Genomic DNA, 15,453 nt, shown 5'->3' on the forward strand with positions numbered 1-15,453 from the left:
AATCTTGCTGTTATTTTTTCCAAAATGCAATCACTGCCCACGTGTGCACTCATGTTTCAAACGTGATGTTATATTTGCATATTATTTTAATTACATTCTTTGTACAAAGGAACACTTTAGAAATACAAGTATGTATGCCTTCATCATCTTCTGATTTTGCAAAAAATAAAGAAAACAATTTATTTCCAAGATCCGTTAATCGACTACTGGTCGCGGATTCACCATCCACAATGAAGTGATGAATACTTAAAAAGCTTACAAAAGAATCATTTTTTCGACGCAATTATCGATGCTTATTTACGAATCTTTTCAGCAGGATACATGCAAAACATTTCACATTACACATTAAACAAAAAGCTACTCCTATTACATACAAAAAAAAATTCATACGTTGGTACAGCGTATCTTACTTTTCGAAAACTGGTGATAATTGCTGACTTGCACTTAGCATTGTCATTCATTAGTTTTGTGTTTGTTAAAGCTTTGAACAACTACATTCGTATGTAAGCGCTTTATTAGTATGGGCACATGTTTATGTAAAGCAAAACAATGCAAATAAACTAAGACAAACTATTCATAGCCTTTCTGAGTCCAGCTTAACAAACTGTTTGGAAAGATGCAAACACAAAATTGATCTATTGGTTTAATAAATCTCAACGCATTATCGTCAAAAGTAGTAAAATAAACCGCATGGTGGACAGTAACGACTTTTAGCTTAACGCTTGGAATGCCTCACATCAAACGATACTTCTGGAATCTGATTGAGTGCTGCATTATCGAAAGCATAAACCCTTCCGCCGACACTATTTCTATGCCCGGGAACTTCTCTCTGTACTTCACCCATGACGCACTATCCGCTGGATCGGAGATGACAAACATTTTGTTCGTACCTTTCGGTGGTTGGCTGCTAAACTTTGATATTTTCGCTCCGGCGCACGAAAGTATTACTATTATTTGGAATAAAAACGTATCAAATATATGATATTATAAATCACTGATCTGTAATTCAGCTCGTCCTTTTAATGTGCATACTTACAGTACAGCTCTGATGGTGGTGGTTGTGTGCTCGAGGTAACAAAAACAGTATAATCCTGAAATAACTTATGCCTTTTTGCCTTCATTAGCGTGTCGCGTAGACTAAATTCGTAGCGCTTCTCTTTAGCGGGATCGGATAAGATATGGTTCCATGCATCAATGGGTTCCTTTCCATCGCTATTTTGTAACGCATCCAGATATGACTGACCAACGATAGGTATTCCCTTCGCTACACTGCACAGGAATTTGTAAGTTCGAATAATGCGGTCTGTCACTAAGATGGTTGCTAATTCCGGCATGTCCACTATCTTGCCGCCTGGAATGAATGAAGTTAAAGGTTAAACATTATTAAATTTGTTTTTGATATACGATCGTTAATTTTGCAAGTTTAGAAAAAAACAAACGGTTAAATGATAATGGGCAACAGATAAACAGTAGCTTTGGAATGTTTGCAATGTTCATGCGAACCCAGAATGTGGCATGCAATAATCAAAAGATTTGTTTGCAAGTAAAATACTTAAGCACTGTATGTTAAACATGAATCATGTGCAGTAAATTCAACGCGATGTTTTTTGCCACGCTAACATGCGAACCAAATACTTGCTTAAATCATTAAATAGTTGGGACTACATTCATTTTAAGTATCTATAGCTCCAGTATCTATAGTAGTCTTTAAGTATGTGAGTGAGTATAAGTATAAGTATACCGAGTATAAGTTTACAGACCGGCCCAGTGCGGTTTTACCGCGACTAAACACGTCATCAAAGTTTTCTAATTAGGTATCATGGTTTCAAGAGTTAAAAGCCTAATATAGCTAATGTTAGATAAATATACATAATCTGGAAGTCATACATAATTAAAATAAAAGCAATATGTTCATACTTAACAGCAAAATGCATCTTGTAAAATGTGCAAAATGAATAATGTAGTGCAAAAAAAAACCCACGATAAGCTCTACTTCATGTGAATGATTCTATACATCTACGCAGAACTCAACATACCAGCACGAGCTATACATTTTCGGTAGGGCTCTGGGCTCATTTTTGTGAAAATTAATCGGGGTTGATTAGATCGTGTTGTCGATACAGATGAAGTATCACTTCCTGTGCTGCTAGTTGCACTATCATGCCCTAGGACTCCACTTTTCAAACTGAACGTTTTGTCCTGGTCCACAAACAAATCAGACGAAGTTCCCACTACCTTCTTGATGCGGCTGGTTACTCTTCGAGCTCGCTCCTTTACTTCCACTTCCGGGGCAAAAGCTGCGCCTCTTGGGTCTGATTTATATCGTTTCGTTTCGACTACTGCCAAATTACTATTTTCCTCCCGATCCGTTGACGACTCATCCTTTCTTTTTCGACCAGCACGAGTTGACCTTTGCACTGTAGACCGTTCCTTTGTCGACTCTGATAAATAGTCTACCGATTCATCAAGCATTCGCTTCTTGTAAGTTTCTACGCGATTGCGCGCCGATACACGTTTAGGGATAAGATCAGAATGTTTGCTTTTATCGGTTGAGCATCGTGCTTCCGATGATTTAGGTTCCTGCTTAGATTCCGTCGTACTTTCACTGTGTGTGATTTTCTTATCTTTCACTCCTCTGTTCGATGTTTTCGACTTCGGTTCCGATGTTTTCGCAGTATCCTTCATTTCTTTACGCCTGGTAGATGTTTTTCGAGAATCTGGCTGGTTTTTCTCAAATCCTTCCGCTTCTTTTGGTTTTGGTTTTGTGGATACCGTTCTATTGTTCCTGCCCTCATGTCGCTTCTTCACTTGTTCAACTAACATTGTCTCTTCGTCATCCTTTTTGGGTTGCACTTTTCTACGATCCGTCAGTGCTTGCTGCTTCTTCAACTTTCCAGCTTCTCGTACATTTTCTAACTCTTTCTCCAACGCAGCACTTACATTCGTTTTCTTAAACAACTGTCGATCGGAAGGGCCATCATCATCATCACCGCTGCTACTGCTGCTATCATTAAAATGATACTTTGGTTTCCCCTTGGCGGTGATTGCACGAAGGATGTTTTGCTCGCGCATTTGTTCCGACACTGAGCGGATGCAATCGGCTTTCGGTAAGAATAACATCGGATGTTCTGGAGTGAGAAATTCTGTCATCTCCGCATTACTGCATTTCCTATTTCTTATGGCTTTGGGAGTGGCTAGTGTGTCTGTTTTCTTGAGCGGTATTTTAAACATGCTTGTCGGTTCTTCGTCATCGGCCTTTTCTACACATTCTGCTGTCATTTTCGGTGGGTATAGAGCACTGATCGGAATAGTTGCTGCCAAGCACAATTCATCTTCCGTATCGAACGAATCATCGGTTTTTTCATCTACTGCTTTCGTGCTGTTTTCCTTATTAGATGATGATGATGATGATATTTCTATGCACGGTTCCATGTGTGGTTGTCCTTCTTCTTGTTGCCCATGTGACAAGTGCGTAGTACTATTTATTTGTGGATTAAATTGAGTAATTTCATTCTCGAGCAATGTGCCATTTTCCAAAAGTTTGAGCTTGCCAAGGTCGTACATATTTTCATCTACATCACTCACTATCTCCATCAACTGAGAATCAATCGGGTCCGACAAATGGCATGTTTTAATGTCCACTAGCTTGAGGACTGGTTTTTTCTTGACGATCCTTTCATTGTTCGTTTCCATGTGAGGGTTTAATGGTTGTGTATCCAAATCATACGCTGTACATGCTGCTGAAATGCTGGGTATGTTCTTAACTTTCCCATATAAAACGGGAAGATCCATATTATTTTTTGGAGGACTTAACGGTTGTGTCAGTAAATCATCGTCATCTATCATTATAGCAGAAGTTGGCAAGGGATCCTTATGGCTTTCTTTAGGTACAATCGCAGGTTGGTTTAGTAATTCTGAAAAGGTAAATTGCTGTGTTGGTAGATTTGCATAATCAATTTCTGGAGTTTCATTGCATTTGTCATGCGCTACAGCACACGTTTGCTTATCGCAAGAAGATCCTTTCCCTGCCATGCCCTGCATGTATAATTCTGGAGGTGTAAATTGTTGCGTTGGCATATTTGCATAATCAATCTCATGCGAGTGAACTGATTTGCGTGGGGTTTTTGGGTTGATTGGTGTAACAAACGACGAATTCGCTGAAAGTTTGCTAGTACAGGGCTTATCTACAATCAATGGCTGTGTTGATATTTCATATGGGCTTTTCAATTGCAGTTTCTGTTCCGATGATTTGGGTTTTTCCGCCAATTTGTGAAGAGGCTGTGTCAACAGCTCGTATGGATCATCAACACCAAAAGCCTGCGTTTCCATGTCATATACATTTGCTACATGCGACTCGTGCCTCGTGTTTTCCGCCTCGAAGGAAGACTGGTGCGGTTTCACTTTAATGCAACCTTCTTGATTCAGTGAAATTTCAAGCACATCGTCTTCATTTTCCTTTTCGTCGAAGCACAAATCAGGTGTCTTTGACGAACGATTTGCTTGCTGCGGAGGATCCGAATTGTCAGCAATTGAACGATCTGCATCTGAACCGGGTTTGAAATGAATATTTGTTTCAACTGGAGGATCATCATCAAAATTCAGTTCCGGCGTGATAGATCTATCATCAGCTACCTCGGATAATTTACCCTCCTTTGTCAGAGATCCTGCTCGTTTTTTTGGTTGCTGCAATCGTTGATCTATCATGGATTGTTCATGATCTTTTTTACTGTCATTCCATTCAATACGACTCATTTCCACCGTTGTATTACGGTATTCCTGGAACGATACCGAATCAACGGAGCGATCCGGCAGAATGGAAACCTTAGGTACAACAGCACCACTATGAGATATATCTAGATTGTGCATCAAATTTTGTGATTGCTCGATATACTTGTTGTTGAACATCGCATCATTACTGTCGTCATCGTCCTCCACTGTCATTTGAAAATATTCTTCTTCCGTTTCAAACTGTTCTTGTTGCTTCGTATCGGGAAGGATAGGTTTGATCACCACTGACGGACAGTCCAGTTCATGTTCCGGTTGCTGTGTTTCTGGAATAAAAAATAATTCCTCATCTTCGTCATCCTTTTCTGAACGGTGATCAACATTAGGAACAGTTATTTCAGTTGGCTTTGCACACAACATACTGCCATCGCTTTGTTGAGTTTCCGGTACCATGAAACTACTGCGGCGCCTTTCTGAAGAAGAGCAAGGGGGGTCGTGTACAGCAGCGACTGTTTCAAGCAGCGAAGATCTTCTTCCAAAAGTTCCCAACGCACTAACCGCAGTATGTGCATTTTGTCTGTTTCTGGGAAGAGGCTGTGTTTCCTAAAAATATATAAAACGCCAAATGTATAGAGTATTGCACATCTGGTATGAGATAATCGTACATACGTCAAGACTACAGTCGATAACATCTGACGTTGAGTCTTCGTCTTGCAAGAGTGCAACGTCATCAGCTTTGCGCTTATGATCTACTTCAACGGAAGCAAGCAGGTCGCCCAAATGCAGTCGACTATGTGTAGTGATGTCGATCCAGGTTATTGGATCAATGGATTTCTGGTCAACAGTTACCCCGTGAAACGAGCAGAGATCCGTAATTTGCAGTTTTTCTGTGGCAGCATCAAGACGCAGACCGGCATGCATGGGACAGATACTCTGTAAGGAAAATAAAGCAATATATACCCGATAAATCATTTTAACGTGCCTTCAGATTTTGCTTTTATATAATTTCGGTAAATGCGGGACGATTATTTCAAATTTAAAAGTGCTAATGCTGTTAGTTCGTTAATGAATGGTGATAGAGAACTTTTTTTTTTTGGTGGCCAAGCACGGCCAGGTCATGTTGCTGTTACATCGGTGTGTAGCAAATTACAAACATCGCCAGTTTTTGTTTAACACCCTTTATAATAAACAAACAACTTCAGATAGTATAATGAAAAGGGGCTACTTTGCGCTCGTTCAACACTTGGGCTAGGTAAAACCCTAGTCTTAATTTCAAAGTTATTTCGTACATGTTCAACATGGTTGAAGCTTCAATCACAGCTTTGGAACTTTGTTTAGTAATTACATATTTTATTGTTACTGTAGCCACCAGGCACATTAATTCGACTGTAGTGCACACCAAAAATAGTGCTGCCGAAGTGTATATCAAAAATGGACCAATCGTTGGCGAAAAGCGTGGAGAATATTATGCGTTCGAAGGTATTCCTTATGCGAAACCACCGCTAAGTAGATTGCGTTTCGCACCATCGGAACTGAACGATGAGCGTTGGATTAAACCACGTTACGTTACCCAGCCAGGAGCAAAATGTCTTCAATGGATTCATTTCAATAAAACGAAAGAAAAGTTGGTAGGTGCGGAAAACTGTCTCTTCCTGAACGTGTACACAACATCCATTGATCGTTCGTTACATCTGCCTACGATTGCTTTCATACATGGTGGTGCATTTATGTTCGGAGTAGGTAGTAATTATAGACCAGACCACATCATAAACCAAAATGTGGTTTTGGTAACATTCAACTACCGACTAGGACCACTCGGATTTCTCAGCACCGAAGACGACGTGATTCCTGGGAACTATGGACTAAAGGATCAGGTGACCGCTTTACGATGGATTCGAGAAAACATACTATCATTCGGTGGAGATCCCAACACTGTCAGCATAGTGGGCTTTTCAGCTGGTTCCGCTAGTGTGCATCTACATTATCTATCTCCTCTATCCAGAGGACTATTTAGTTCTGGCATTGGGCATAGCGGTGCAGCCCTAAACCCTTGGACAATGGCAGAACGATCAACGGAAAAAGCTATTCACATCGGAAAGGCGCTAGGTTGTCCAACGAGTAAAACACGAGTACTTCTGGACTGTCTGCGCAAGCTTCCGGCAGAGGACATCGTGCGTCAAGTGCCAGAGTTTCTTGATTTCCTGTACAACCCTTTCTCACCATTCGGGGCAGTTGTGGAGAGGAAAAGCTTTCTCAATCCTCATCCTTTTCTCACGGACTCTCCACGCTCTATAATGAAGCTTGGAAACGTAGCCAAGGTACCGTTGATCCTTTCGGTTACACAAGCGGAAGGTCTCTACCCGGGGGCAGAGTTTATTAGTGATCAAACGTATCTGCAACAGATTGATACCCGATGGAATGAACTTATACCAAGCATTCTTGATTATAAAACAGCCGTACCAGATCACAAGAAACGTGATCTCCTATCAAGAGCAATTCGGAATCACTACTTTAAAGCAGACGAACGATTAACTCTGGAAAACTTTAATGTTCTTATTCGGGTAAGACTGGCAATTGAATATTGAAGAACATTTAGTATCTTCGTTAACATTGACTAACCATAACATCTTTTTTGTCTATATTTCATTCTTACAGATTATTTCCAATCGATTGTATTATGCTGGTGTTACAGAATCGATCAAACTAATGCAACCGCACATTAAAGTATATGCGTATGTGGATTATTTCAAAACAAGGTACGGGAACGGTGAGAAGCTATCACATTCCCTTGAATCAACGATGCATGGAGTTTCCCACGGTGACGATGTTGATTTGATATTCCACAGCATTGCACGGCAGCATTTGCCTTATAGGAAGGAAGAGAGGGAAGTTATAAACCAATTTGTAGCTATGTACAGTCTATTTATCAAAGAAAAAAACCCTCGATTTGGTCCCTATGTGCTACCTTCTCAAGAAACTACTGACATGATTACGTATTTGAAGCTGGACTATCCTTACTGCAAAGTGGTGCGAGCTGAGGGTGTAAGTGACGAAATGTTTTGGAACAGTCTTGAATTTAATGATGCGCCGTACGAATAACAATAAGCTTACAGGCAGCAAAATCTTAGCGTTGTTGTTGCAACGAAATGTAGATTGTACGGCAAACTTTTGATGTACAAAGTATGTCATAACATGAATTTTCAATCATAATACATCCATGCTACAAGCAACCCTGATTAAACAGAAATTGGGATTGTTAAGAACAGTGCAAAGAATTTAAACAATGATTATTGAAAAAAACAAATTTTACTATGGGAAATGCGGCGATTAAACCGATACAGTTTTTATCGCGTTCCGTAGGCCATACGATAGTTATAACACCATACTTTCTAGTCGTCTTAACATATTACCGTCCTAAGGTGAGTAAATAAAACATATAACCATGTAGAGGATCTCAAAAAGTTTACATTTATCATGTACTCTTGCATTGATTACCACGCTAATGTATTGCTAAATATGTCCAAACACAATACTCCACGAATCGCAATACCCCACCACTGTAATTGATCGACTCTTCTGAAGATGCATTCGCTTGAGTTTTAAAGATCGCGTGCGTCCTACATTTCACCATACAGAAAAATAATCAACCATACACAATGATCTTCTACGGCTGATCTTATTCTCACAGTTTTCCTACAATCAGAGTAAAGCTATTGCGATAAGAGGGAGCACAATCGCCACGCTCACCCTACGAGGCCATGTGTAGTCAAGTTTACAATTACAGCCTATGAGGAGTTCATTTGTGCAAGATAGTCGCTCAGAAATAGTCGCGAAGCAGGTGTTGGTGTGTAAACAGCTACAAATAATCATATTCTAATGATTTTAGCAATCGGTTTGATTTTCCCCTTTATAACTGCTGCTCTATGTAGTACGACTTCCTCCGTGTACATCAAGAATGGACCGATTGTTGGTGAAAAACGTGGAGAATACTATGCGTTCGAAGGTATTCCGTATGCGAAACCCCCGCTGGGTAAGTTACGCTTCGCATCATCGGAACTGAATGATGATCGCTGGACTGAGCCCCGGAACACGACAGAGCGAGGCCCCGTATGCATACAGTGGAATCATCTAAATCCGAACAATGATAAACTGGAGGGCGCTGAAGATTGTCTTTATCTAAATGTTTACACGAGATCGATTGATCCATCTGCCCAGCTACCTACGGTAGTGTTTATCCACGGAGGCGCATTAATGTTTGGTACCGGAAACTTCTACGAACCGGACCATGTAATGCGTCGGCAGTTGATCCTGGTTACTTTCAACTATCGACTAGGACCACTCGGATTTCTCAGCACCGAAGACGATGTGATTCCTGGGAACTATGGACTAAAGGATCAGGTGACCGCTTTACGATGGATTCGAGAAAACATACTATCATTCGGTGGAGATCCCGACACTGTCAGCATAGTGGGCTATTCAGCTGGTTCCGCTAGCGTGCATCTACATTATTTATCTCCTCTATCAAGTGGACTATTTAGCTCTGGCATTGGCCATAGTGGATCCGCACTTAATCCTTGGGTATTCGCTGAGCGATCGATAGAAAAAGCCATACGAATCGGGGCAGTGCTAGGTTGTCCAACAAGAACGACACAAGCACTTCTAAGCTGTTTACGCAAAGTTCCGGCAGAGGACATCGTGCGGCAAGTGTCGCATTTTCTGGACTTCCTATACAATCCTTTCTCTCCATTCGGTGTGGTCGTGGAAAATGAAGGTCCTCTTAATCCTCATCCTTTTCTCACGGACTCTCCACGTTCGCTCATGAAGCGTGGTAACATTGCCAAGGTACCGCTGATACTTTCGGTTACACAAGCCGAAGGTCTGTATCCGGGAGCAGAATTTATAAGCGATCAAACGTATCTGCAACGGATAGATTCCCAGTGGAATGAGCTTATGCCAAGCATTCTTGACTACAAAACAGCCGTTCCCGATCCCAAGAAGCGTAATCGTCTATCAGATACAATTCGGAACCACTACTTCAAAGCGGACGAACGATTGACTTTGAACAATTTTAATGTGCTCATTGAGGTATGTGTGTGATGTTATGAGCAAGAGGAAATATGTTCGATCACTATTTACCAATTGCCATTGCCGATATCCTTTTCTTTTCAGATCATTTCCAACCGACTCTACTTTGCAGGCGTAACCGAGTCAGCAAAGCTGATGCATCCTTTCACTAATTTATATCTTTATTACGATCTCTACAAAAGCAAGTACGGTGTTGGCGAGGCTCTATCCCACCACGATCAACCGGGATTGCTGGGAGTAGCGCACGGTGACGATGTGCTGCTTATATTCCCTAGCGTTCTTCGCGAAACCATACCGTACACAGAGGAGGAAATCAAGGTAGTAGATCAATTTGTTGCAATGTATGAATCCTTTGCCAAAGGAGATAGGCCACGCTTTGGGGCTGATGAATTACCATTGCAAGATTCTGACGAAATGGTGAAGTTTTTAAAACTTAACTATCCAAGCAGTGAAATTGTACGTTCCGAGGGAATGAGCGATGAAACGTTTTGGAACACTCTTGATTTTAATGATGGACCCTATCCTTCAACTCCTGAGCAAGTGCATACCGAGCTGTAGGTTTCGGGTAGATTTTTAAATAAACGAATTACATATACACCAACTAATTACTCTATACTTCAGAAACTTCCAATGACCAGAGGTACAAAGTATATAATGTTGTACATGGCAAACATTTAGGACCCGTACAATAACAGTTAATAAAAGGTCAGTTGTAACGAGGATCACTTGAAAAAAAAACGTACCTTCCGAATAGGTTTCCTTCGTTTTTATTTTATGCTCCTGCATACCTACAACATCAAGCCAGGTCGATTTTGTTTCAATCTGTCGACAGAAATAGCTCGGCAGATAATAACGCAACATCTACGGAGCAACATCTGCAAAAAATGGACCACCTCGTACCTAGATAAGATTAAAGCATGAGAACGCAATTACCTGCATACACTTACCGAGAGCCTCAAAATTTGCTATCAAGTCAGAGAGAGCAGAACAAAAGTTAAACCCAAAGTAGCAGAGCAGCCCAGTTTATGTGTAACCATCGTACTAAACGTTTGTTACCAGGGGTATCAACCATCTGGACAGTTATTTGATAAGATTACTTCCGTTCTTTCGAAAAAGTGCACCGCATTTAGGAGGGATTGGTGTAACACAATGGTACAGCAATGGCATTTGAACGGTTTGCGATTAGCATTGATGGTCAGCTATTTATGTGGAATAACAGCTTCGACTGGCCCGGTAGTGAAAATTGAAAATGGCCCCATAATCGGTGAGAACCGTGGAGAATACTACGCGTTCGAAGGTATTCCATATGCGAAATCTCCCATCGGTGATCGTCGGTTTGCTGCGCCGATACTTAATGACGAAATATGGAGCGAGCCACTAAACGCTTCCAGTCTAGGGCCGTTCTGTATGCAATGGAGCCACACGATCCCGGGAAAGGATAAGCTGTTCGGAGAGGAAGACTGTCTGTATTTGAACGTCTATACTACCTCACTCGACGAAACGACCGGCTTGTCAACGCTGTTTTACATCCATGGCGGTGCTTTTATGTTCGGTGGTGGAGGATTCTTTTCGCCGAAGCATGTCCTGACCAAATCGATGATCATGGTCACGTTTAACTACCGTGTTGGTCCACTCGGGTTTCTCAGCACCGAAGACGATGTGATACCGGGCAATTTTGGGCTGAAAGATCAGGTAACGGCACTAAACTGGGTAAAGCGGAACATCCATCACTTTGGCGGTAATCCGAATCGGGTCACCCTGGTAGGCTTTTCTGCTGGTGGTGCAAGCGTGCATCTGCATTACCTGTCCCCAATGTCGCGTGGGATGTTCCAAAATGGAATTGCCCACAGCGGTACCGCTCTGAATCCGTGGGTGATGGCTGAAGATTCCGCTAGGAAAGCCAAACTAATTGCCCAAGGTGTCGGTTGTTCGGTAGACCAAACGAGTCAATCCATACTTGCATGTTTGCGTGACCGTCCAGCTGAAGACATCGTGCGACAGGTACCTTTCTTACTGGATTACCTATTCAATCCATTCTCACCTCTCGGGGTAGTGATCGAGAAGCAAAGCAAACTCAATCGCCGCCCATTTCTAGTCGACCATCCGGCGGTGTTATCGAGAAAGGGAAAGTTGACCAAAGTCCCGCTGATACTGTCCGTCGCGCAAGCCGAAGGTTTATACCCGGGAGCGGAGTTTATAAGCCAACCAGGGTACCTGCAAGACATAGACTCACGCTGGTATGACCTATTGCCAAGTATTTTGGATTACAAAACAGCCGTTCCTGACGTAAAAAAGCGAGATGAGCTTTCTAAAGCCATTAGCGAACGTTACTTCGGCAAAGAACGCAATCTTTCGCTAGATAATTTTGGTGAATTTGTGTCGGTAAGAATCCTTTTTATCATACATCATAAACTGATGGAAATTTAAAATAATCTTTCCCGCATTTGTTCGCAGATTCTGTCGAACCGCTTATTTTTTGCGGGTGTCACAAAAACTGCGAAGCTTCTGCAACCTCACCTCCCCGTTTACTTTTATTATTACAACTTCAAGGCAGCGTACGGCATCGGAGAGTTATTTTCGGGATCGATGGAAAACTACGGTGTTGCACATGGTGACGACGTCCTGCTCGTATTCCCATCCAGCATGCGGGACAATCACCCGCTAAATAAGGATGAACTGCGCGTGGTTTCAAACTATGTAAACCTATACGATACATTCTCGCAAGGCCTGAAGCCTAAATATGGTGCTTATGTGCTTCCGGAGCAAAACATTACCGGACAGCTGCAATACATAGAAGTGAAAGAACCGGATTGTGCGACATGCGGATTAGTGCAGACGGCATATGGTGTAAGCGATGAAGAGTTTTGGGACACGCTGGATTTCAACGATGAACTATCTCAAAAAGCTGTTCATGGCGAGCCCCACATTGAGCTGTGATGGGTTCTTGTACGTTACATCATCCGCGTGAGACCATATGTCCAATCACTCTAGAAATAATAAACGAATTAGACGATAACGGTAACGTAAGGCTGCAATGGCTGAAGACACTGGAATAACAAGCATTGTCTTATCAAATAAAAACACATCCTGTTCGCTGCAAATGTTTAGATGTGATAATTTTGGTTGACTGGTTTTTAGAGCGACTCCGGTTCGATTTTACTTATATTCCTCGTAGTGCCTTCATGTAACGATGATGTCGTTCATTTCATATTGGGCGTTTGTGAACATCCTGATCTTCAATCTCGACCAACTCTGCTACGCAACTGAAGTGAAAGTGACGATTAAAAATGGTCCAATAGTAGGCAAACAACACGTGGGGCATTTTGCTTTCGAAGGCATACCGTACGCAAAGCCTCCGATCGGTAATCGTCGCTTCGCTGCTTCCGAATTAATCGAGGAGCGCTGGTACGAACCAAGGAACACAACCCGTGTTGGGCCAGTTTGTTTGCAGTGGTCTCACCTAAAATTCGATGATGATAAAATGGAGGGCGCAGAGGACTGCCTGTTCCTTAACGTGTACACACCAAACCTTTCGGCGGACGCCCGCTTACCGACAATCGTCCATCTCCACGGTGGCGCGTTCATGTACGGTGGCGGTGGTTACTTTAGGCCAGATTTTTTACTTCAACGACCCCTTATACTGGTAACAGTGAACTATCGGCTCGGTCCGCTAGGTTTTCTCAGCACGGAAGATGATGTGATCGCTGGCAACTACGGGCTGAAAGATCAGGTTACGGCCATGCAGTGGGTACAAAAAAATATTAAATACTTTGGTGGAGATGCAAACAGGGTTACACTGTCTGGCTTCTCAGCCGGTTCTGCCAGCGTGCATTTGCATTACCTATCTCCCCTTTCGCGAGGCCTCTTTCACCGCGCCATCGGGCATAGCGGTTCGGCACTAAATCCTTGGGTGATGGTAGAACGGGCTGCCGAAAAGGCTAAAATAATAGCGACCGGGGCTGGCTGTCCGTTTGAGGGAAACAGCAAGGAACTTTTGCAATGCTTACGGCAGCTTCCAGCAGAAGAAATAGTCCGCCAAGTGCCGAAATTGCAAGATTTTCTATATAATCCCTACTCACCGTTAGGTGTTGTGATTGAAAAGCGGGGAAAGTACAATTCACAACCATTCCTTACGGAACATCCACGCGTTTTAACACGCGCCGGAAAGTTTGCCAGGATACCTTTGCTACTTTCCGTAACCGAAGCGGAGGGACTGTATCCGGCAGCGGAATTTTTCAGCAACGTAAGCTACCTCCACCACATCAACGATCACTGGAACGAGGTGGTGCCCAGCATCCTAGACTACAAATATGCCGTCCAAGATGGTCACCTGAGAGATGCTCTGTCCCAAGTGATAAGAGCACGCTATTTGGGGACGCATAAGCTAAACGAAAGAGTTTTTCCTCAGTTTGTGAGGGCAAGTAGCAAACAAAACTAGAAATGTAGCTTGACGATAGTAATGTTAATCTTCTCTTACAGCTTGTGTCGAATCGATTGTTCTTTGCTGGCGTTACGGAAGCAGCAAAATTGATGCAACCGCACATTCCTGTCTACTTCTATTACGACCATTACAAAACAACATACGGCCTTTCAGAAGCCCTCTCCGGATCCAACCAGTTTTTGGGGGTGCCGCATGGTGAAGATATATTGTTAATTTTTCCCAGCAGTTTACGCGACGGTAATCCCTACACGATGGAAGAGCTGAGCATGGTAACGAAATTTTGCGACTTGTACGAAACGTTTGCATACGGCCATTCACCAAGATTCGGCAAGCTAATGCTACCAGCTCAGGCAGATCCCACCCGGTTAACCTATCTGTTGATCACCTCTCCCGATAGTTCCATCGTCTCTGACGACTTCTTAAGCGATGAGCCATTTTGGAACATTTTGAATTTCAATGAAAGTTCCACCGTTCAGACAGATTGAAGCACTATACTTGATACGGCTACTGAAGATCCAAACTATTCGAAAGAATAAAAGCAAACGTCTTACCCTGTCCTGCAGCAGTATCGTGTTGTAGCGTTTGTTTTGTACAGAACCGATTAAGTTAATTCCCGGCCGGATGGGATACTTCGTCCCTTGGACATTCAAATGCATCTGAAAACAACGGTCGTAAACGACAAACCAAAACAACCAGCCAAGATAAGGAAAACTGTGAAGCAAATGATGGATGAAATATTTTTAGAGTGAAGGACTACTTACGTTGCAAATCGAATGTATGTTCTGATGAAAAACACAGTACGATTAACGACGATTACTTCAATCAAGTATTTTCGCGAAAGCACTGCGAAATTACACGAATAACAAAAAACGACTGGATTGTTTTGCGTCGTCTAGAATTTTTGACGTTTCAGTTCGCGCTGTTTTCGTTCGCGAAAGTCATAGCTTGGAATGGCAGGGATGCTCAACCACTCGCTATTTTTACGTAGGCTGTCAATAGATTTATTCATAAAATTCATGTCTCTTCAGGCATATCATTATTGCAAAAGCATGAAACATAAATACGACAAATATCTCTAAAGACCAAGACCAAACACCAAAAGGAACCAAGCGATCGGCAACGCTGTAAACTGAGAGAAGCAAGCTGAGACCACTTCCGCTCTTTTCGGAATTCCATTTGACGTTGCTGCCAAACGCACAACG

The 15,453-nt window shown here is 42.4% G+C and overlaps 3 protein-coding genes and 1 pseudogene across 7 annotated transcripts; 3 read left to right on the forward strand and 1 right to left on the reverse strand.

Annotated features, from left to right (window-relative positions):
- Positions 1–4: 4 nt before the first annotated feature.
- On the reverse strand, positions 5–15,142 carry LOC128303345 (mediator of DNA damage checkpoint protein 1-like). 5 transcript variants are annotated; one of them, XM_053040272.1, is made up of 7 exons: positions 15,013–15,072; positions 14,803–14,962; positions 5,395–5,658; positions 5,148–5,328; positions 2,037–5,051; positions 1,037–1,351; positions 5–947 (listed from the first exon to the last, which is right to left on the reverse strand). In XM_053040272.1, the coding sequence occupies exons 2-7, from the start codon at positions 14,905–14,907 to the stop codon at positions 733–735; spliced, it is 4,095 nt and encodes a 1,364-aa protein (XP_052896232.1). In that variant the 5' UTR covers positions 14,908–14,962; positions 15,013–15,072; the 3' UTR covers positions 5–732. The 5 variants fall into 5 exon arrangements, with proteins under 5 accessions (XP_052896232.1, XP_052896231.1, XP_052896230.1 ...); XM_053040271.1 differs by having other exon boundaries at positions 2,037–5,328; positions 14,803–14,907; positions 15,013–15,140; XM_053040270.1 differs by having other exon boundaries at positions 2,037–5,328.
- LOC128303347 (venom carboxylesterase-6-like) lies at positions 6,024–7,824 on the forward strand. Its single transcript, XM_053040276.1, has 2 exons — positions 6,024–7,286; positions 7,381–7,824. The coding sequence occupies exons 1-2, from the start codon at positions 6,024–6,026 to the stop codon at positions 7,822–7,824; spliced, it is 1,707 nt and encodes a 568-aa protein (XP_052896236.1).
- LOC128303348 (venom carboxylesterase-6-like) lies at positions 8,602–10,368 on the forward strand. Its single transcript, XM_053040277.1, has 2 exons — positions 8,602–9,810; positions 9,895–10,368. Exons 1-2 carry the CDS (start codon positions 8,602–8,604, stop codon positions 10,366–10,368), a joined length of 1,683 nt encoding a protein of 560 aa, XP_052896237.1.
- On the forward strand, positions 12,911–14,736 carry LOC128303346 (carboxylic ester hydrolase-like; annotated as a pseudogene).
- Positions 15,143–15,453: the final 311 nt, after the last annotated feature.

This window comes from Anopheles moucheti, chromosome 3, assembly GCF_943734755.1.
Source record: "Anopheles moucheti chromosome 3, idAnoMoucSN_F20_07, whole genome shotgun sequence".
Taxonomy (NCBI): domain Eukaryota; kingdom Metazoa; phylum Arthropoda; class Insecta; order Diptera; family Culicidae; genus Anopheles; species Anopheles moucheti.